At 40.4% G+C, this 24315-nt stretch overlaps 1 protein-coding gene and 2 long non-coding RNA genes across 3 annotated transcripts; 2 read left to right on the top strand and 1 right to left on the bottom strand.

The window, feature by feature from the left end:
- Nucleotides 1–365: 365 nt before the first annotated feature.
- LOC111253354 (sex peptide receptor-like) lies at nucleotides 366–8129 on the bottom strand. Its single transcript, XM_022812618.2, has 2 exons — nucleotides 7479–8129; nucleotides 366–1383 (listed from the first exon to the last, which is right to left on the bottom strand). Exons 1-2 carry the CDS (start codon nucleotides 8127–8129, stop codon nucleotides 550–552), a joined length of 1485 nt encoding a protein of 494 aa, XP_022668353.1. The 3' UTR covers nucleotides 366–549.
- Nucleotides 8130–8457: 328 nt separating this feature from the next.
- LOC147755039 (uncharacterized) lies at nucleotides 8458–9774 on the top strand. Its single transcript, XR_015329684.1, has 2 exons — nucleotides 8458–8599; nucleotides 9016–9774. It is a non-coding gene; the product is annotated as an uncharacterized LOC147755039 (long non-coding RNA).
- Nucleotides 9775–16604: 6830 nt separating this feature from the next.
- LOC147755038 (uncharacterized) lies at nucleotides 16605–22938 on the top strand. The gene is made up of 3 exons (XR_015329685.1): nucleotides 16605–16716; nucleotides 16857–17125; nucleotides 22548–22938. It is a non-coding gene; the product is annotated as an uncharacterized LOC147755038 (long non-coding RNA).
- The last annotated feature ends 1377 nt before the right edge of the window (nucleotides 22939–24315 follow it).

The following is a 24315-nucleotide window of genomic DNA, read 5'->3' as shown; positions in this document are numbered from 1 at the left end:
TACGACAACTAACACGACTGATCAAGTCTTTCCACCAGCTCAACATAGATATACGATTTATCTTACAAAATATTAAATATGTCTGAAAAATGTGGAACGAGGCTGTGACGAAAATCGCTGCTAGGTATTATTTTTTACTCCTATATATAAAACGGTGAGTGCTGAACTGCTAATCTATCGACTACGATTGTCTACACGTATATCGTGAGCTTCTGTTTCTACGATTAAATATGTTATCTAGTACTCGTTTTCAAAGAAATCGAGCAATATATATATATATATATATATATATATATATATATATATATATATACATAGAGCTGCACAAAATATTAATCAGTGTTTACAAATAAGAAAAGGCCTGATTAATTTTCCTCTGTTTTATTACGAGCTTCAGCATCATCCCGCTCCTTTCGAGCGTCGTAACTCAATTTGTTGATCCCTTTCGCGACGTGGTCGAGTTCAAATTGAATCTATGCTACGCCGACTTGACAGGTTGTATAGGTATTGTATGACGTTTTAATCTTCCGTTATTGTATCTTTCGCTTCCTACAAGACGGTTTCTAGTGTACGTTGTGTGTTTATGATAGCCGTTAGACTTCCTCCGTTCATGGCGACCATTGAGCTAGCCGTTCGAGCGTTTCGACACACGTCTTCGCCGGGCGATCGTAGCCATCCTGTACCAAACAGTTCCCGAAACGTGCTACGAAACTGCTTGCTCATACCACAATATATGGCAAAATTAAAAGGGTAACTAACCATAAAAAAGAAATTTACGACAACCATGAGAGCGTTGAGCGCATCGTAGGAAATCCGCAAGTGACAATTGTTATTGAGAACGTGCAGAATAACGGCGGTCGTGTTCGGTATTTCGGTGGCGAGGAAAACCGTCACAACGACAATTAACATAAGCGTAATACCAGTATGTGAGTCATTCCGGGGATTCCTACTGCCTTCACTATTAACGATAGCGTTCGACGAACTGCCCATCGAGTGCATGCTGACGAAGCCCGTCGTCAAGGAAGAATCGTCCTTTCGGCAAAGTTTCTTCTTTGGATTTTTGCTCCTGCTTTCGCTGCAATTAAGAGTCCGTAAAAGTTGAACTCCCATCTTCGCACTGCCGATTCGAGTGCTGTTCGACATTTGGAGCGTTAACTGACTGAGCAAGCCCATAGGATGACTAGTGTCATCCTTAAGGAGCTTGCGCTTCTTCAGTTGGGCCTGTTTGAGGGCGCGGAATAGCAGAATATTGAGAAGAACCAGCATTGCGCACGGAACGAGGTTAACGAAAAGTGCCTTAAATGTAAAGTACGCGTTGTAGTAGATGTGCGTCGTGAAGAAATGCACTACCCATGGTGCATTACGTTTATCACATACAACCACCTGTAAATAAACAAGAACGGTAAATAATATACGAAGGGAAGGAGCTACGTGTTGAGATATGTGCGTTTGTGATGACTGGAGTCAGCCAGAAAGAGATTATAAATTGTAGTGTTTACATTAGGACCGGCCTTTACTGTATACTGTTGGCCTAATCTATTGCTAAAGTAGCAATAAATAGCTGTTCAGTTTTAACAGAGAGCTTTTGTATAGAAATTTTTATAGGGAACTAATATAGGAGAATATATATAACAGCGAACTAATATAAGTTGCACCTCTCCAGTAACCTACATTGCCCCTAGATAGAGTGCTGAGATAATGTAATTTAATGGTTCATCCATGGTGACTGTTTCTACGTTATGGTACGACTTCACTAAAAAGGCAGGTTGTGTCTGCATAACGGGAGTTTTGCAATGCAAATGCTGCACGTAAGCCCGCTGTGATCTATTACTAAATTCGAAAAGTTGGGGCTGTTAAGTTAATGTTTTTGACTAGCTATGTCAAAATATTAAATAAAATTAATGCTAGCACTAATGGCGTTTGTCTTTGAGCAATCTAGCTGAAATAGAGGCTAGTAATGAAACGTTTGCGTAAATTCGTACGAAAATGAACATTATAGCAATTCAGATTCCGTAATTGTCCTACCATTTTACTTATATATAAGGGGCAAGTAATGTAAGACTGCGGAGAACGTGCGCCCACGTAGTTTTAACCGCCTTTCAATCTATTTCGCTTGAACGTCTAAAAATTTATTGGCTGATTATTTAGCTGAGATCCATAATAAGATAATATGCCGTCAGGATTCAGTATTATCTAACAGAAAGTTGTTGCAGAAGTTCGTCTCGGTAGACACAAAACATAAAATGCCTGTACGAAATAAATGCCACATCGGTGGCGCGCGTCAACCTCTCGCGAGTGAGGTAACATGCGAGCTATCAAAGTACTAATATCGTGATACACAGCACCGCTATATCCAGTAGGCACTCTCACGCCATTTTGTCGGTTGTTTCATGCTCCCCTCTGCCGGTAACGTACCGGAGATTTAATCAGTACAAAAGGGGTTAGTTCGAAGAAGCGGGTACGGTCAAAGATTATGCAAAGCTATTGAGAGGTTAGCTCGTTAGCATTGCACAGGTATGAATATTTCTTACCTGCTCTTAGCAGGACGCTTCTCTAATTACCTTTGAATTTGTATTCAATTTTGGACAAACTCTGAACTATGTACAATTTTGTGTGGGCAGATTTAGAAGACGATCATAGCTAACGCCTTAAACTATACCGTAAACGATTCTTCGCGCCGCGTAAATGAGCCTCTTTAGAGGAAAACTGGTCCCCATATGTTTCCATGTTATTAATCTGCAAATTGTTCCACCTGGCTTTTCAATTGAAAATAATCAATCACATTGACGGGTTTTGCTCTAGTTGTTGAAATAAATGTTTATCTGTCGAAATAGTCTACATGTACGAAAGGAACCGTTTCTGACATGGCTAAATTCTACGAAACTGGCAGACGATAACTTCAACAGACAAGTTTCATTTATTACATCATCACTAGGAAAAAAAAACTCAGACGATCAAAACGTGTATGTAAAACGTTAGAGCTCAGAATTGCAATCGTTTCTGGGCTTGTTGAACAGAAGCCAAAACGGTTAATTACTTACATGTGTGTTGAGTGCCACTAGCCAATAAATATAACTTTAGCAAGCTCTCGTTAGGGCAAATGGCCCCCCACCAAGAGAACACGACGAAATTTACCGGATCTTTGAAACGGCAACCTGACGGCTGAAGCATGTTACGCAAGTGCACGTTTTCTGTACGTATTTTGTTTCCAGTTCGGCCACGCAAGCACGTATACACACGCTGTTCTAACATCAATCAGCGACACAACAACATTTATTACCTTATTAGAATATAGAAAAAATGCACCGAATTTAAGTTGGGAATAATACAGTTCAATAAAATTTGTGGCTCTATTCTACTATACATATCTAAGCGATTTATGGGTCGGTTAAATTGGTCTTGGAGTTTTCTACGTTTTAAAAAAAAGGTAATTTTTCGTTTTGTCAAATGGTAATACCCGTGTCCACTTGAACGTTTTTACTTATAAGGAATGAATTCTGATTCTCCAAATCGAGCATACGTTCTGTGGGAACGAGAATACAAAAAAAGTTTCTCTATTTTGCTGTTCGTACGAACTATTTTCTTATTAAACTATTAATTTTGACGTAGGCTACGAGTAGCATTGGGACCTGGCATTTAGACAATGTTCAAATCAGAATTCAATAGTTTTTACCCTAAACGATATCGGACATTGCCAGAAACCTGTTCCTTCCTAACGGGCACTGATTGAGGCCAGCGGAAGTCAATGAGTGAAGTGTTTGGAGATATCCTGCGTACCGTTGAGACGTGAATCCAACTCGAACCATAATTAAGAACTCAGGATTACGTAATATTCAACCACGCGTTCGACGTCTGCAAATAGCCAAGAGAAAGCCGGGTCCGCCAATGATACACACTAATATCGCTTCTTACGAAAAATATAAAAAGCCGATAGACCCAAACTAGGTGGATATTCTTTCTTTCAGCAGTAACCAGCCTAAAACGGTCAATCTGCTATGGAATAAAGCATATGCTTTGTTAATGATGCATCCGGGATGCTGTCTTCTTTTCACCATGTTGTTGAAATCTGCTGGCAACTTCTGACGCATCTCCCAGACTCGAGTTGAAATCACGCTTGCAGGCAGTACCGTACGAGTTTCCCTTACTGATCAAGTCTTGTCTATTCTGATTCGATCTATAAATAATATCTTGGCTGTCCCTTTTGCAATTGTCTTTAGGGCAGTTCTAAGAACTTGGCGAGATAGTGACAAAGTTGCTTCTGCAGTAGCCAGATAAAAAAGCGACACTATTTTTTGTAAATTTATTTTAATAATTATTTTATTGAAGACGGTATAAAAGAAGGCACGCGCATCTTTTTTCTCATTAATTATTGTTTTTACTTTCGTGTTGGTTAGCCCACTTGTAAATCTCAAAAAATAAACAGATGCTAACTTGATCATACTTTTATTACTCTTAGAAAATCAGCCGCCATCGTCCAACCGCGCCAGAGATTACTTTTTCCCGTTAGAGTTTTCGCAGCTCCGCTATGTGATTTCGCTTCAAAGTTTGTAAAAGCAATGTTTAACTAAATGAGTAGAAAGAATGAGTCGTAGCCTTATCTAGATTTTACACTCATGCCTGCTAATCCTTAGACCGATTGTTGTAATTTTCTCAAAATGATACACGTTCGAAAGTACCTTTGACGCTATGCTTCGACAAGGACTTTGATATCATTTTTATTATACCCGTCGAAAAAATTAGCGGATCCAAAAACTATTTGGTGAGTGTTTGAATACTTCTACAGATCAAGCCACTTGTAATATTGCTTAAAAAAGAACACAGCCACGTTATAGAAAAAAATAGAGCTTTATTTACAAACAACTGTCACGTTACTTCAACTTTTGACTTATGTACACAGAATGATAAATTATAGTTTACCAGTATTTATCGAATATATATATATATATATTAGCTACGTCGCCCTGGGGTGAGTCTATGTGTACGATGGACGACGGTTAATTCTTAAACTTAAGTAACATGTATATGTAGCTGCAAAATTTGTGAATAAAAAATTAGAAGTTAATAGAAAATAATTAACAAAAAGGGGAAAGACCTACTCAACTACAAACTTACCCATAAAAATAATTATCCGAAAATGGCCAGCGTATAATGTTTTAAAATATTATCTACGCCGCTTTTTGATAGCCGTGTGAAATCGAGAAATTACATATAGAGACCTAGACCTACCAACCACAGCAGCCTAACCCACGTATTCTAACTAATTTAAAAAACATATTTCCACTAAAGTGTTCCAAATCCTTTCCTGGACCACGAAAGACGGGCATATATGGCTAGGCGGGATCATTGGAAAGAGGTTTTCGCCAGCCCTAACCAATTACCGAAAAAGGCTACTAAAAGTGTTGAGAAAATTTATCCGAAAATTTGATGAGGTTCGTTGCTATAAACATTAGATAAACTATTATTACATAAGCTTGGCAAGTGTGCTTGGCCACGATCTAAGTGGACGGCACAATCTAGGCATATATTTGCTAGCAGTGAATAATTCGAGGTATAATATGTCGAACGATAACATTGTTTAGATTCTCCAATGATAACGACTTCAGACATTTATCACACAGGTGCGTCTCCTTTTTTTTTTTTGTTACTATTGCTGGTCCACTGTGTGGACCAGCAATAGTGGCAAAATAGCAGCCCCATACTCTTGAAAGTTGTATTTAAAACACACGTCCGGCTTACCGTTAGCTAATGCCCTGCAAGTTCGTTATTATTCGATACTTGGTTATCCATTTATTGACTTTTTGAATGCTGTACAGATTATATTATTCCATTCTTTTCTACATCGTAGATGAATTTTTGCTTTACGTTACCATAGCAACGGTGGCTTACTCCTAACAAGATGTCTCCGACTATTTCGAATGACTCTAAGCAAAGACAGGTAGTTAAGCGTAAATAAATGCAAATTATTAAGCTTTGCAGACGACGCTCGGTTGAGAAAAAAGGATCCTAATTTAATTTTATGCTATTGAGATTGGTTGGCGGTCATTGTGATTTTGAAAACGTGCGCGCGAACAGGGTGCGTTGCAAGTGAAACGCGTAGCTTTAATCGGTCTCTTTTAAACTCGATGAAGAAGCGAGATCGGAGGCTCAAGGGACGAATGAAAGAGACATTGGATAGGAGTAAAAAGGAGTCACGCTCTTTTATCATGTTCCCCTGTCACATACTTCCTCTCCCAACCCTGGCCCTGGCCCGCTACGCCGAAACGAAAGCCTTTCTCGAACAAAGAACCTTTATCGGCTACCGCCGAGCGCACGCATCTCTGTACAACAGTTAATGGAACCGGTGTATAAGAAATAAATAGCTGCATTGCTTGAGACTGAGTTGTGCAGAATTTCAGCTTGGATCGATGCTTCTTTTACCGTTCGTTCATTTTTTTTCGTATTGTGTCCTCAATTCTTTTTCAGAGGTTATTAGGGGTATCCAAATTATTCAAACAATTCAGATTGCTACTCAAGGCATGTAGAATAAGGTTATACTTTTAGTAATTAACAATTCCAGAGGGAATTGTATATAAGGGCGCAGAGGTATGATTCATGTAACTTTTTTCTGTCAGTTTTTAACTTAATCTTGCTGAACCGGTGCGGTAGAGAAGTAGTCCAGAGCTCACGTGGTAGTCTGAGCGACTCAAAAATTGAGGAAGAGTAACTTGGGCTAAAGCACATTTGGGATCGAGTCAATCGTCAACTTCTTTTATCGGTTAACACCTTTTGTAGGCTTTGATCTAAAGCGAAAATTTGGCCGGCATCTAGTCACTTTCGGAAACTGCAAGCCAGTCAGTAAATGAGACCTATCATACGGATGAATAAGAAGTTGAAATCAGTCGTAACTTTGGAATCTTATGGCAACGGTTAAAACTTCTCTCTACGTTTTAGTGTAGCGGAACGTTAATCTGTACGAGAGTTGCAAGCAGTGCAGAGCTCACTATTCTACTCATACGATGTATTTCACTAAATTGTTCTTTCAGTCCGTCCAATATGTCCCATATAAATTGCACCGATGCGTACATTTTACGGCAACATTTTACGGGTAGTAGGTGGATCGTCCGTTTTCGTCGCTCCCTAATCATTATTCAATCAAGTGCTTTATCGAAAAGCGTAAGCTTACCAACCAAGTGTCAGGACGTCTACTAAATACAGCCCACGACATCACTCATGGGTAGACTTTCAGGCCGATTGAAGCCTGTAGCCCGGTACTTCTATAAGAAACTACTTATGTTAACGACGGCCAGAATTTGAAATAAGCTACTCACACAGCCTGATTCCGAAATGCAGTTTTATATATTTGCCGAGCAACATGGATGGCGCTGCGTTTGAATCAGCAGTAAGTGTGCACTGTGTGCTTTTAAAGAAAGACTAAAGTTTAGCTGACTATGATGTTCCTTTGTACAATTCAAGTGAGATTTCCTTTTACCGTTCCTTACCTGGCGGCCGTCGTCAAGTTCGACAGAGATATCATGGAACTCGCAGTCGAACAAGCGAAGCATCTGATGTCCGAACGCGGCCAACGCGATAGCGCCTATAGTTCTACACACGCGAGGCAATGTGCACCACTTGCGCGCCGCTTGCGGATGACATATGTAGATATATCGCTGTGAGGCCAAGAAGACGGTCAGCCAAATCGACGTCGTATGAAACGCGTTCGGGATCACTTCGGTCATAGAAACAAACGCAAAGCACAGCGGGGCCGGACCCAGGAGCAGGTTATGATTGCCCATCGTGTACAAATAGAAAAACCAAGGAGCAGGAAACGTCAGCGTCAACATATCGCATACAGCCATCGCTAGAAGGACAATGTTTGTTGGCGTGACCATATGCCGTTGTGAGAGTACCACGGCGACAAATGTGTTCGCCACGATCGTCACTATCATCAGTGGTGGCATCGCGTAGCCGTAAATTGGCACAGCGTACTCAAGTGGGTAAATCGATGACATATTCATTAGCGACGGCTGATGGACGTACATCGCTTCTCCCCCTTTTTGTTGTGGTTGATGATCTCCACTAACTGGAACGCTATTGTCGAGCCCGCTCAGCTGTACCTGCGATGTACTGCTAAAATTGATCGACGCTGCCATTTGCCCGTTGGAATTATTCGGATCAGCGTTGAGGTTATTATTGTTTTCGGCTAGAGCTTCATCTTCAATAAATGGCAATAAAAGCAGTTCAGCGCTACCGCGGTACGAGAGTGACGAGTTGGTTAAGTTAGCAGACCCAATTTTATAGTAGTGGAACTCGGACTCGCTTTTAGACCTTCTAATTTAAAAGAGATGATAAAGTGAAACCTCTCCTCTTTCCCTTCTTGGGAAAAAGGCAACTAGAGTTACTCCAACCGAGCGAACATTACATTTTACTACGAGCCGGCACTATTTTTCTCTACTAGCGAAAAAAGCGCAATAGCAAAGAACAATAGATGCCTTGTGGTCCTTACGGGATTTGGGTGCATGGTAAGAAAGGTGGTAGAGATTGAAATCAACGGTAAGACGATATTGACTTTTACGTAATCGAAGCATCTGTGACTGTTCGCCTGCGTCAACGTCTTCTCAAGGTGAGCACATTTTAATTCACGAAAACAACACGCAAGCACTATAACTTCTGCTATGGCGGTTTCTACTCATGTATCCACAGTCGACCCAACGGTCAAGAGGAGCGTTGAACTGAATTTACTTTAGCACCTGACGTAAAACTTTTCTAATTATTATTATTGTTGTTGTTGTATGAAGCACTATAACAGCAACTAATTCCGATAGCACTGTTCTTCATGTTGTGAGCACGTCTTTTTAATTGAATAAACTTAATGTTGTTGAAATCTCCAACGAGTCACAAGTTGTCGATTTATTCAGCTCTTAACCTGGTGAAGTATCGCGCGCCGGAGCGCAGCACACGGGACTGGAAGAGAAATACACAAGGAGGGAAGGCAGCGCGTACTGGCTTACTTTCTCTCACAGAACTCGCTCTTTTCAGACCCTTTCTGGCCGCCAGTTGTAGCCCACTTCCCGACCCCGCTTTCGTACCCTTGCCACAATGGCACTCATGCGCGTACAGCCCCGTGACGTCACGATTCTCCCGACTTGCTGTTGGGCCCGCAGACCACCTAGATCTGCTTTAGGAAAATTTGGGGCCATGAAAAAGAGGATTTAACAGGAGCACAGCAGACCATATAGACGACGCCTGAACTGGATAGCTAGACTAGTCAAGAGTGCATGATCCTTGCCAAAACCCTGTAACAGATCGTTGTATTCTGTAGGCCTTTGCAGAACTCATTAGAAACGCATCACAACGGTGAATACCCCTAGATTTTTCCTGTGTATCTAGTGCTAAAGTTAGTACCTTCTAAAGCACTTCGCAATTACGTAGCACAGATCTTTACCAGCCAAACGTGAACGATGTCAAGAGAGGCCATCTATCGTAAATCCTAGAGATTATTCGATAATAAAAATATTCGAGATGCACGGGTAGCCATTTAGCAGCGTGTCAAGCGTGCAATAATATAACTGTCAGATATGAAGGGTTTATAGCCCTGTCGGACGTCAATTTATTATGCATGCACTCTTATGTTTTGGTTGTTTGTTTATGTCCTAGCATTGCAAATAATTGCTTCTTCGCCTTATTGGTGCCCATTAACTAAACATTATTTCGTCCCGAAATATGGCAACAAAGTGGCAAACGCTTGTTTCTTGTGGTACGACGATATAATAAAGTCGCTATACCGTTTGACCTTTATTATTGTTGCTTTCTTTAACTGGACTCGTTGCGCGGATACGGAGCATCTTTTGGTGAACGCAGGAAGGATCCTTAGTTTCCAACCTAATGATTCAATCTCTAATGGGCTTCAGTATTTGCCCATAAAAAACAAGCTGCGATTACCAAAAGTTTCGAAACGAACTTAAAATGTCCATATTTCTTAATGCATCAAGGTAGAAAATAGGCGAAGTCATCAGCAAAAGCTTTGCATGAATTAAAGCTCTAAGTTTTCATTCATACAGCAACCCGGACACTTCTCCCTCCAAAATAGCGTCTACAATGTTTTAGTATAGTAGAAGCAAACAAATCACGGTCGAAAGTGTCATCTATAATCAGCGAATCAAGCTCTCTTGCAAACCGCTTCTGATACGCTCTAAATGAAGGTTTTGACGATCGACGTAAACGGCAGCTAGCAGATCTGCCATAAGCAAAGGGCGAATTTGGCGGCGAACGAGCTTCGTCCGTTCGCGCGATTCTTTTGCCAGCTGTTCGTGTTAGCCAAGAGCGGATTTATGTACCATATGCGCCTTTTAAAAGCGCATCTAGTCGTCTGATCGGTTTTGTGGTCTGATCAGTACCTTGGAATCCGACGAAATGTCAAGCTACTGACGCAGACAAGCTCCAGATAACGCGACACTGTATATCCTTGGTGGCGTTTGATGCCGTTGCACAATAGGCTTGCGATTGATTATCGGCCCAACGTAAATTTAAGTACATAGTATTCAAAGAGTTAATCAGCATTACGCTATCAAGTTCAGTAGGTCTATCTGATTTCGTTCTCTAAGAGAAGCAACAACTACTGCGAGCATTCTAAATTGTAATATACGTAATACAATTTGTAGCAGGACTTCGTGAGAGTTAAATTTAAAATTGCCGCCATATATCGAATGTACATTAGATCGCTAGCGGCTGCTGCTGCCTCGGATGTACATGTCTCGAGCGATCGACGACGATTCGTCTGCTCTAAAAACGGCAACGGAAGCGTTTTTATCCCGTCAATTTCACCAGCGGCGTTGCACGCGCCATACGACGGAATATCGAATCTAATAACGCAGGAGGTTTGCATAATCCAATTGCAATCTATGAGATGTCAGGCACCTTATTCCACAACTTGTTTTCATATAGAGCGTAGTGGCCATTTGTCCTTTCGATACCGTAAAACACATTATCTCACCTATCATTTTTATCTTATACTTGCTTAGCATTTTTTTTCATTCTCGACAACCATATTTGGCAGTCTTTTAGTTTCGATACTCCAGGAGTGGTACTACATAGTGCTTACTATATCGGTAGATAATGATAATTTTAGAGACCCCAAGACACGTTCCAGGCCGAGTGCGCTGTGGTTCCATCAAAACTTACGCATTCTCCCAAACCAGCAGTTAGTAGTTGCGCCTTCACGGTCATCTACACGATTGCCGCCCTCGTTACGAAGGCGCAGATTTACATGCGAACCGATTACTGCCACGGCATTTTCCTTAATGATCCCTTATAGACTTTCGGCTGAAGTTAACGCAGGCGTGACCATACTTAACATCACCATTTGAAGTGCGTCACATGTTCTTCATTAATTGTAACCTTAAATAAGTGGCTTATTTTGATATAATTCGTTTTTCTATTATTAGTATTGTCTATGATAGCCAAGCTCATTGTTTCAGTTGCGTCAGGGAATGACTGTTAGTTAGCGTCTAGCTTTAAAGCGTGAATTCCTAAGCTATCCACCTTTCGAATATTATCTTTAGAAGTAAAACGTTACGAACACTGAATACGGATGTACTTTTTAGCATATGAAGGTACGATGAAGGAAGAACAGATTCCTTACTTGACCGGCATCCGTAACCATAACTAAATATACGGGCTTGTAAGAGGACCTATGTAACTGCCTGCTGTGTAACCTTCATGTAAACTATGGGTCTTAGGCCATCGTGGTGAAGCAAAAACTCTTTGTAAATAGCAAAACCCCAGAGGGAACCAATTTGTCTCCTCTGTTCCTGAGTTTTCTCAAGAACCGTCCTGGATTTCCCAACAATGACAAAATATTCACCATATATATATATATATATATATATATATATATATAAAAAGAGTCGTAGCAAAGAGCACTGGTTTGCCATGAGGCAAAAAGACGCCTCCATTGCGAATAAAAGCACATTTTCAAGCAGCGCCCTCGTTTTGAGTGGTTGTGCCTAGCTAAGAAGGCATAATAGAGCCGTACCTCGTTCGAAGGTTATTTAGATATTTTAAAAACAATAGCGAGTCCGTAAATAGCACCTGTCCTGTCGATTTTGAATCCGTTATTGCGTGTGGAAAGCAATTGAAGAAATATCTGTTCAACAGCCTCGACCTACTCGCTATCACCGTTAAAAAGACGCTCAAAAAACAGATAGGAACGTGTCGCGATTCAGATCCCGCTAACTAAAACCGCGATCGAATCTATTGAAATTAGACTAAATAAGTACATTCATCAGAAGTGTTTCTGTAGCCGTGGGCAAAAGCTTTCACCCAACCCAGATATGCCTTGTAAACAACATTGTCCTGCCATTTTGCTACTGTAGAGCGTAACAAAGTATACTTTCTAATAAACATTGATGAATGGCGTGTCCAGGGGGGTCACAAGCATCCGATCGTTTCATTAGTGCACAAGTCATATTCTTCAATATCCATCTTGTAACTGCCATTTGATAGCCTAGCAAGTAGCAAGTAACTTTCTCTTGGAAGATTTGTATCTCTCTTCATTCAGAATTTAATAATTACCATTATTATTATTAGCACTTGAATTTCTAGTAAATTTCAAAGGACAGCTTTCTTCACTGAGTGACAACACAAAAGAAGCAGCTGCTAGACCATATCAGCATTACGAACAGCATACTGTGTCTCTGCATAGTTTTGAGAAAAATGCCTTAATCTATTTTGGCCACCCAAACATATTATATGATTTTGTTCGATTGTCTCTCAAGTAGTCATTATAATCGAAACATGAGCGTCTGCTTGGTTACTGAATAAGTATGACTGCTGCGGTTCACGAGGCTTGCTAGACACACTTGGGTTTACTATGTTACCTTTCGAGGGACACAACATAAGTTACGATTTTTCATATGTTAAAATGGCGCCTCTTTAAGAACTTGTCTCTCTTGGACAGAGCAAACTTATTGATTTTCTGGAAGGCTATTCTATATATTCTCAATAACTTTCAGGGGAGCACAGCTGTGATGTCTTTGCAGATGCTCTATCATACCAGATCTTTGCAAACGGTTCTTGGCTATGGATACTGCGATATTCCGGTGAAGCCTCTTCAATAGTTATGTGGCCACGCTCGCTTGGGGGTTGACCGCGAGTCTAAATATATACATTTTCCGAACGTCGTGTCTGCAACCGTACCGACATTGACCTTGACAAGTAGCATGAAACAAACGTACCTATTCGAGGCTTGACCTGTTTCTAGGTTCAGCGTCAAAAGCGTCAATGACCGTACTATTTGAGGGTACCACTCGTATTTCGACGAGCCTCATTGAGCTTCCATCGCACACAGCCTCTACATGCGTTTCTCCAATGTTGTTGGATGTGTTTTCCCACCTGCTATCTAGGTTCAGTTATATATCTGTGTTCCTCTCTAATCATTTTCGTTGCATATCAATAGGTTTGCGGCTTTTTGCAACGTCTTTCTCTGGCTGCAAGGATACTTTTTCTTATTCTAGTTCATATCTTCTGAACCATTTGATGCTGCATCCATAGGGTAGCCCCAGGTTTCTTCGTCATTTTTGGCGCGTTTTGCCCTTTTATACATGAGGAGGAAATCTGACTTCAACAATTTCATGACACTAGCCGTTCATTAGAAAGGTCTCTGTTGCACAGGTTTTTACTTTGATTCAAGGACACATTTTACACAAAGCTAACTTATGTAGTTTAATTGATATATAACTGTAATTTTTTTTTATAGAAGGCTAATATGGGATGACTGAAAACAGCTGATGTCGTTAACGAAATAGTCACTCATGGCTGTTACTGACCAGAATTCAAAAAGGTTGTATATATTGCCTATATTTTAGTCTTGCAGTCCGTTTCACATGCTTTTCTCTAACTGTATAGATGATTTGTTAACGCAGCTCCGAATATGGAACTCGTTATATTTATCTGTTCATAAAATTAAGTTCTGTTTTAGCTTGCAATTATCTAGCGCGATAGTGCTGAGTAGCTTTTTCGGAACTTTACTAATAAACTTTATAATTCTGAAGTTTCTTTGGAAGAAGAAGTTAACATACAATCTCCTGCAAAGGGACAGTGTTAGATGGTAACGCATAGAGTTTGCTCCAAAAGGCCGCGCATTTCAAGCGGCCTAACTTTCAACAAAACGTCACCCTTGGGTGCAAAACACATGAACGCCGCTAGCTAGAGCCCATCTGTGTTTCGAGATTTACGTGCGGTATCGTCGTGGAGCGGGGACTAGAACCCCCAGGAGTGCTTTATGTGCTGCTATGCAGGTTGCGTCTAGAATTGTATTCAGTAGTTCTAACTGATACGAAAGTATTACCATGTGGATAATTATATTGATCCCCTACCATCACCTGTGATGAAAAACTGAAACATATGGGTGTTACTTGTGCGAATGCCTCATTTTTGTGGGAGATATCTAGATATAAGATGCGTAGCGCAGTTTACCCATGTTTTTAAAGTCAGAGGTGAATATATAAATAGCTGACAGGACATACTTAACCTGCGATTTTTCGATCATTTCGCGTAATTTTTTTAGAGAAAAAAAAATGTGTGATTATCGCAACAGATCACGAGCTTGAGAAAAGAGTTTTTACATAGTAATGTATTTTTTTTTTTATGGGTACCCTAAACCGCTCTTTATTAATACGCAAGGTGTAGTCTTAGGTGACAAAAATACACATAAGGACTCGTGTTCATTCATGTGGTCAGACACGTCAGGTAATTTAGCCGGTAGGGTCGCCGCTTTCAACTACAGGCCGTGTGTTCTCATAAGTGGAAATTATGTACCACTACAGTTTAATTATCCGTATATATCAGTATAAGGCTGCCATTAACAAAATAAAGTACCTACAGCTGGAAAGATTTTAACCTATTTATGATTGAACGATGGATCTGAGTAGTCCTAGGTTCCAGTCGAAACCGTATCTCAGTAATGCCTAGAACCTTAGTCAGTGTCATATTTGAACAGTCTTAATCGCATCATTCCCTTTCATTGTCATGGCAAGCTCCAGTTCTATACATACATTAAAAAAAACGTACCCGCTTCAACTGTCGGAGATATTTATACGTAACATATGCTTGTATACTTAGCACTTAAGTAATTTACCTTATGAGTGAGACGGGTGAGAGAGCATAGCTGAACGCATTTCTGCTCTGAGTACCAGCCACCTGAAATAATACTATAAACAAGGGATATTCATATCGGTATCCGTCTCGCCATTGCAAAAAGCTATGGGTGGAAGCAGCTTGATTCTTGGTTGCTGTGGGCCGTTTGGCCTGTCATTGTGTGCTGTTATCCATGCCGTCCTTCTTCCGGGAATTTAATATCGAGCCGTGTACCAAAATTGCATTCCTTTTTTGACCGACCATAACACTTGCTAATAAAAGCTGACTCTTACATTTTGTTTTCAGTTTGCATCTGCTTCTTGTCAAGTCCTTTCATTAAGATATAGCGGCATTTCCTCGGGCGATCGTAGCAAACATTTTGGCGGGAAAAACAATAGCAATGTAATATTTTCTTGTTCCCTGCAGGAATGGCATGCGGTAAACTTGTTTTCGCTTTATGCGTCAAAATAAAAATCCAAAATTGCCGCTCAAACCTGCAGTTCAGGAGGGGGCTAATGAGCCTTTTGAACGGCACTATTTAAAAAAAAATGCCTGATCCTATTGTTCCTTTTGACCTTATCATCCGGCATAAAATTTACTGGCTCGGTACGGATCGAAAACATGCTATGTTGAAAAAAATTACTAAACGGCTTTATTTACGGAACGTAACGTTGCGGCACGTGCAAGGCGGACACAGGCATGGCTTTGCATAAAAACCTCTTTCGGCCGGGACTGTTCGAAAAATTTTTCTACCGGATGTTTTTCTTTCTGTTTATCCATTTTAATGATCCATTGGCCTCATCAATACGCTATTTAGTTTCGGGATTTCGCAGAGTTTTACATAATTGCGGTTCTTCCGCGTGACGTAACCCAGGAAGACACGTTCATTCAACCTATTTGGGGTTAACGAATCTGTTAACTGTAAACACGCAATTATGCACCTTTTTCGATCTACAATTAACTCTTTGATGATTAGTAAGCGTAGGCTGGACGTTGCGTGATAAGATCCGACTAAGTAAGAATTAACATTAGAACGAACTGCACATTTTTTACAGATTTCCCTTTAATAATAGCGGGCCTTCGCTTAAGTTGAAAAGCATCGCCTGTACTCAAGCTAGGCCTTTTCCATATTGGAGAAACATAAAGTCGCACTGCTTTCCAGCTGTTCTTGCAGTCGACTTCCAGTCTACATGCGAGCTCCGTTGCCCTATTACTAGCTCTAGTTCCAAATTGAAAAGTGCCAACTTGCTGATGGTCACTGCAAAGTAAATACTGAGTAACTAGTGAGCACTGGCAGGAAAAATGCTAGAGGAGGCTACATTGTAAAGCATCCTCTAATACAACTCATTGCAGCCTCGAATTTATGAGATCTATATCATACAGCTGATTAGGGAATGATAAGAGATCTACGTTGCATGACGGGTATTCTTTGTAGTTATGTCCTGGACGTTTCCGTCGTCTCTAACCTAGAATGGCTTGAAGGCGCGGTAGATTATACAGTACGTAACATAAAATTATCGATATTCATTTGTGAGCTATACGAAATACTTCACATAACAATCAGCAAAGAAAGACAGGTTTTGTCAAGGATCGGAACGCCTACAGGTAATATAGTGTTAGGCCGGGAAATACTGGTGGTTTATTTAGAATGTCAATAATATGGGTTTCTTAAAATCGCGTCTGCGTAATACGGCCAGCGTGCACTAACTAGAAATATTGATGTTGGACAATCCTCCTGATCAAAGAAGAATTAAAAGGAAACAATCTATTTTTGCTCAATGCTAATGGTCCTGTCGACTCGTGAATATGGAACGTTTGTAAAAAAAACTCTTGTCATCGTATCGTTCACGAAAGCGCGAGATATCACACCGCAGTGTAGGTGTAGGTTCGAATAATGTTCCGGCATAGACACACGGACATTTTTAGGTGCTGGAAGCTAGTCATCTACTGGAATGTCTATGGAACGGTGATACCGGACTCGATACATCACATGAGTGATCAAAAACAGCTTCAGGTAAGTTGATATAAAACCCTACGAAGCCGGTGGGTAAAGCCTTGCACGTAAGTAAACGTGTAGCGGTCTGTCCATCTCCTTGAAGACGAATCAGTATTTGTGGATTACAACTTAAATCGGCTGACACTTTTGTTGTGGGACAGTCGTATGTTAACTAGAAGTTCTTTCGGTGGTCTGTGACGTTCGGCGCACACTGAAGAGTTAATTGCACGAATTAAACAGACGACCTTTTGACCGCTTTACAAATTTAAAGCCCACGTAGACATAGCTGATATCTGATGAATTATATAAACGTTTTAAAGTTTAAAATAAAAGTTTTAGTAGCGAAATACACATAGGCCGAAATTGCATTAGATTGTTCCTGAGCTATTTAGCGAGTATAAATATTCTAGTAAATTTTAAATCATATGAGATACAACCACGATATTCTGAGCGGGTTGCCTTCTACTATTGTGAACGCTTCACTTGACTGCCCGTTAAAGAAAGCCTCATGTCACCCTATTCTGCGGCATGTTGGTGTCATATGCAGGTATTTACTGAAAAAGGCGAGCTATAACGATTATTTTTGCTGCTCTAGCGAGTTCTAGCTCTGTCATTGATATACATGATACGTAGCAAGTAAGATCAATGAGTGTCTTCGGTAAGGTATGGTCGACACGATAGACATTTCCGAGTGAAACCGGGTCTGCTGTCGTGATAGCGAAATTAGTAGTGTTTTTTTTTACCCTTAGCTTAGATGGGTTCGAACAGATTTTCAATAAACCCAGAACATCTGTCTATATCGGAATAGGCCGGATCCAGAACCGCTTGTTGATATTTTGTACGTTGGACTGATATATCAGTGCTAAGACCTCCTGTGAAATCTATAGAGTTGTTGGGCTCATCGTGAGCGAGCTGTTTTGCTTTATCTATTACTATCGTCGCTGGATGAGGTCGTACGTGCTCTACGAAGTCTTAAACCGCTGAGCGCTCAGCTGACGCGGATGAATCCATGCAGTTGCACCGAACGTCCGGAAAGGCAAGCAAAGCACATCAGAATAAGAGCAATCAACAAAGTAGCATCAGGGAGAAGACCAACACCGGCCATCTCGGAGCTCAAATGCCCTGGTTTAACCAATGGTGGAAGACCGGATGCCTTGCTTATTTTGCTCTAAAAACACCGGACTCTGTTTGAGAAAACAGGGGCCTGTTTTGCTAGAGACCCAGCTAAGTACGATAAGCGCAGTAACACTAGAAATTGCTTCGATAAAAAATACCTCTGACATTGCAGTAGCGAAAAAGAGAGGTCAGAAAAGTCTTGGACATCTAGCTGAGTCTCAATTATAATCTCACTTATATAAAATTAATTTAACACATTATATACTTCTAAAACAAGAAAAAATATAAAAATAAATTAGTTTCTCTAGTGGTACGCGAGTACGTCTGAACATTTCGAATTCTAAGCAATCCCCTAAAAATGTTTAAAAAACAATGCCGTTATATTTATTGTTATTAATATAACTGTTTACTGGTCAGATATTGGTACAACTGTCATGTATTTATATCTGATTAACGACAATTTTGCAAGTTATTAAAAACGCTATTTTCGTTGTAGCTTGAACGTGCCATTCGTTTCGCTTCCCAATATCTTCTTGTAATTTCCTTGAGTGTCTTCAACGTATTATCTTTCGCCCTCTGGATTAAGTCTCTATTTTTTTGTATGGCGTTTTTTCTTCCCTTTAGTTATTTGGTAACGATAGCGAAATGTCCTTAATTCTAACAGCATACGACAACCCGGAGAAAGAACATAAAAATCAATAATCTCACAGTTTTTTTTTCTCGTTTTTGTAAAAGTGCCTTAAGCATACGCTTCGCATAGAAAAATCAGATGTTCCACTACCATAGAACACTACCTGTACGAACGAGCGAATTATATACCGCGAACATATGTTTATTGTAAATTTCCTTTTCCCCTTGTGGCTCATTTGCCATATGACACTCTTATTTTGCGTCAACTAGCCACTTTTGTTTTTCTAGCAGTTTTAAACTTTCTGTAGGTTAAGTGACCTGTGGTGTATTTTGTTTTTATTTTTTCTTCACTTAATGCGATCATCATAGGGAACGACTCTGCACTCTCAAAAGTACGTTAATTGGTATACCTAGTTTTGCTATTTGCCGTATTTAGGCATAAACTCGTGACTTTTCTAAGGAAGTGATTTCAGACCCTTACAATCTATCGTTCGAGCTAAATATACATGCAATCTTTGTACCTAGTAAGTGCTCGGCCACTTCCTAGCGTCGTCAAAGTATTCATATCACCTTTCCTTTACATTTTCCGTCACCTTTTTAACTTATATATAGTTTTATAGCTACACAAATTATATAAATAAAAAAAAAAAAAGATCTAAACTTTACTATAGTTTTCATGTACCTTCTTTGCTTCGTAATAGTAATCGTAAATAGAAACCGTGTCACGGGGCATCATATCTACGATTCGTCAGTTTAGGGTCAGAGGGCTAATCAGCAGATGTTGGGCAGTGGGCAAGACAGCGCTCCTTTTTAAACTGCTTGATAGAATTGATTCAATATATTGGAATCGCTGGAGGTGTTACGTTTTTGGGTGGCTGAAGGTTGCGAGTATCTTTGTGACTGCTGAAAAAAAAACCCTACGAGGGCAGATTGATCTTAGCGTCCGACTAAGCGGCCTCTTTTCCGGGACGATTCACAATTGTTTATGTACCGATTACCATCAAAGCTTAACCACTTGTCCCAGACATATTGGTGCATACACATTTAGAATACTCATAGGTAAATTATAAATCTCACCCAATTCGAGTAATTGCAATAATAAATAATATGCTCTATTTTTTGCATGCTATCGTCAAGATGTCGAAAGTGGCAGTTGAAAACCGCAAACGTAGAACAATCGGAACAAAGATATATATAGAATTAAGACAAGCGCGTTTCAGACCAGGATTAAAATCCAGCACTTTGCTAACTGCTAGCTTCTTGCTGGAAGAATATTACCAGCAGCTGTCTGTCAACTTTTTATACATACTGATACACTTATAACGATGTAGAGTAGTGCGGCAGCTCGACTAGAGGGGACAAAGAAACGATCCGTTCAGATCACTTGTTGTTCTCTCGGTTTTCTTTTTTAATTTTTTACAATTTAATTGTAATAACAGAGGTGCCTAACGAGCTGAGCCTATGTACAATCATGACACGGAGATAACTCTGTTTAATTATATGCGTGGCACTTTCCTGGAAGAATTATTTCAACTAGAAAGATGTTATGGATACTCCAATCGCGATTCATTCGTAGAACTAGTCCTCTGTTCATTTAGTGCCAGCAATTTTCAATAGCAATACGGTTGATTTTAAGGAAACCGAGACGGTGATCGATGGTGGCCCGATGCAGCCTTGCAACATAAAGCATGAGCTCTGACTTGACATACCTTCGAACAGCTGCTTTGGGGCCAATTACATTCCTTGGACATATTCGAACAGCCGTATCACTGACTCAATCGCCTAAAAGGCCGAACGTTTACTGCTCCACCCATCTGGATATTAGTCAGCGACTTATGCGCCCCCTACTATTCTTCGCCGTTGACCACGAGGGCAGACCGACACGCCTTTCACGGCGCGATGGCGACAGAAGTTACTTGATGAGTGCCATTACACTCAATAGCAGAACTATAATCAAAACGTTTCACGTACCTTTAGTATTTAAACTATGCCTATGTGTAGACAAAGCGTACGTCTGCTAAACAGACACATCAGGCAAGTGGAGGGTCCGCGTCTATTCAACGGGGTCTGCGATAACGTATTCGACCACTTAACGACTTTGTTAATCACGTTGCGGATCCAAAATAGTGTCTTTTTATCCGCTGGTTTCGCACTTCAACTGGATTTGAAACGCTGCCTGCTGTCCTATTGTCCCTACTGAAATATAACATACATATACAATATGTAATTGTCCTTTATACAATGTTTATATGAAACGTGGATGATTCGCTAGACAGACTCGCAAGCTTCGTCCCGCGCCTGTCTTGCGCTAATTGCTTATTGATTCGTAGACCTAGGTTAACGAAAACTATAGGTCGCGTACAATTCTCTGATCGCAAATACCCTGCTCCAGTTACCGGTACTGTTGTGTAGTCACTTCGACAGCCTATTGGCGGACTTAACGAACTTCGGATTCGTCTCGATGAATATATCTAACATTTCTACAACAAGGCTACGAACCTTCTCAATGTACACGGACGACCCTGTATTCGGAACGTACGTAAACAGAGTTGGCCGTCGGCAGATTTCTGGGGAAGGTATGTAAATCGGCTCAATTTTCGGCCGATTTTTAACGGCATTAAAAAAGTCGTCTAAATTATTGATTCGACTCCTGGGCCGTCACCAAACCGGGCTTGTTTCATTCGAGCATTTAACCAGAGTCTAAGCCGGCTACACAACTGATGACTGCAAGCTGGAAAACACAAAATAGTTAATTTCGACATTTTACGTACGGGAAAAGGAAAAATCATTGGAAAATTTTCAAAATGGTTAAGATCACTGTGACGTCATTACTTGGTTGTTTAGCGCCGGCAACAGTCGCCTAAGATGGAGCGTGTGAGCTAGAATGGCGCAGTTATAAACAACATACGGGACGAAATCCGCTCACACCACGCTATGGCGCCTGCGATCGTTAAAAAAAATCACCTCGTATTTCTATTTTGCACAGAAAATCGCACAGAAAAATTATTGTCGACAGTAAAATAATTGAATTTTTATAGGCTAAAATATGTCCAAAGATATCTCCCTATGGTGCTACGCGAGCGGCCTTAAAAGTTGAAGCTATTTAATTAAATTAATTAGAATCTATTTGATTGAGCTACGACTGTATTTTATGCCACTGTCGCGCTTTTTCATATTTATAATAATTCACATCTAACGCTAAAATGGAATACGCCCCCCATCTCCCCCGGAGGCATTGTGGCTTTGCCCGTAATGTAGCCTCTATCGGATCGAGTACGAATCCGCGGGTAGCCGAAACATCTTTGAAGGTGTTCTGCTTATCGTCCAAGTAATTGGATTGGTTGAACTTGAGCTTGAGCTGATGAAGCTGCCAGGTGACCCCTTATGACTTGCAAGTTGAAAAAAGCCCTCATATGTATAGAGCATAGGCCTTGTGTCAACGTAACTTATTCCTTATGTAAAATATTACTGTAGAATTCTTGTTAACGATTTACTGTCAGATAGACTTAATACGAGAAGCAGTTCTATATAAATTAAGCAACTAGTTAGAGCTAATTTTTTTATTAAGACTCTATGTGCATTTCGTAAGATAATATCCATAAACTAGAAACCCTTTTGTAATTTTTTTTTTTACTAAAAGCAACTAGAATATCATCCACAAGCATTGTTGTTCTAATTGTGCTGGTTGTTGCAGGTCCAATGGATATAAGGTCCAGAAGCTCCTTACCTGAGGCCAACAACCCACTTCCAAAATGTGCGATCAGTCACTGCCAAAGAATCGTACATTCGACCCTTTTATTTCTGATCTGCGTCGCTTTAATTTGAAAATTAAAAAATATTATACGCTAAAAATGACTGATACAACATTTAATTTCCATTTTCAAGTAGAAGCCTACAACTAGACCTCAAGGTTAAACATATATAAGGCTAACAGGCAGTCAGACAACTGCTATAGGTTAGCTTAAGATTAAGATAGCCGTTCTATTATGTGATACTGGCTTAAATTAGATAAGATGAGTCTATTAAGTTAATAATAAAAACTGCATGACCAGTTTTCTGCATAGTTGTCGTAAGTACAAAATCTATACTCGTAACTTCAAAACGTATCCTAACTTAGCATTCATCCACCAATTCATTTCTTAATTGATGCAATTAACGATGCACGTAACGTGATTACAAGCACGTATAATTAATACACGATGATTTGTATAGAAGGAATGACAACTGTAAATTACCACCCTTTCTGTTTTTCTGTGACGCTTAATTATATTAAACAAGGTTAGAAAACGAGGGCAATTCTTGCAGGGTTTATCGAGCGTCGCCGGTCGATAACTTTTATTGCTTTCACTATGATGATATCACAAAGGGCGAATAGTAATAACGCCAATAGAATCGTCAAAGGATGTACAAATATTGGCCCTATTCTACTAGGCGCTTCTGCCGAACGACGCAATGACCGTATAGGGTCTGGCCGAAAAAGATGCCGGCTTGAAAAGCATCGTGCGTCGGGCAGCGACGATGAGGATGGCAGCACACGGCGGCCACACCGATAGAACCATTGCTACAAACAGCCTCTTGGCCCATCTTAACTTAGGCGTTCAACATATTCTGTTTTTCTGAGGCGCAATAAAAAAGACAAGGAGAATGTTGCAAGAATAATCGAAATCGAGGCGGATGACAGAAGAATGGTTCACGCAAAAGGGAAGATATCTGCCTAAGTAAGCCGTACAATATCCCAACGTTTATCGTCGACAAATATTGTCCACGGTTTTTCCCGAACGGATTGCCGATACTGCATCTTGCAAGATCGACGTCAAAGAACGATAAAGAAATCTGTCATAGCTAGCGAGGTCCTTTTCGGTCCGTGCATTTGTAGTTAATGTTGACCAATGCTATTGACCATTCACAGAGTTCTATTAGAAGCCCAGCCCGACTAACTTCATCTACACGCGCCTCTGGGACGGGGTAAGTCATCAGTCGATTGCTTACCACAGTCTTAAGGCGGTTAACTATTTTATAGCGCCAGAGTTACCAGAATGAAAGCAGACGATTACAAACTTCTGCCAGTAGACAAAATACCCTTGCTAGATTTGACTTAGACACGAGTCAGATAGAAGTTGTCCGATTGTACTGGATCTTAGTACCAGTGCAAATTGTGGCTTTATCGTCTGCTCTGAAGTCAACAAATGCGTATCCCCACATTTGCGTTCCTTAAGCCCCATATGGTTCATAGAGTTCGATACTTTGGCCTACAACAGATTTCACTTTCTATTTAATTTGCGAAAACGGACACTCAAGTGTCAGCTCCGCCCGCAACCGTCTGGACCGTTTGATCTGTCGTTTCCGCTTTACGTTGGACACTTTACAGTGTTACGTTTCTATCTCTGTATGTTTAGAGCGTTACCCTGGCGCCCTCGCCAACTACTACTTGTGATAATACTTGCGTTGGTGATGACTCTAAT

Source organism: Varroa destructor, unplaced genomic scaffold, assembly GCF_002443255.2.
Source record: "Varroa destructor unplaced genomic scaffold, Vdes_3.0 BEIS01000006.1, whole genome shotgun sequence".
Classification (NCBI taxonomy): Eukaryota; Metazoa; Arthropoda; class Arachnida; order Mesostigmata; family Varroidae; genus Varroa; species Varroa destructor.
The sequence above is the reverse complement of the archived record's forward strand: the minus strand, read 5'-3'. Positions and strand labels throughout refer to the sequence as shown.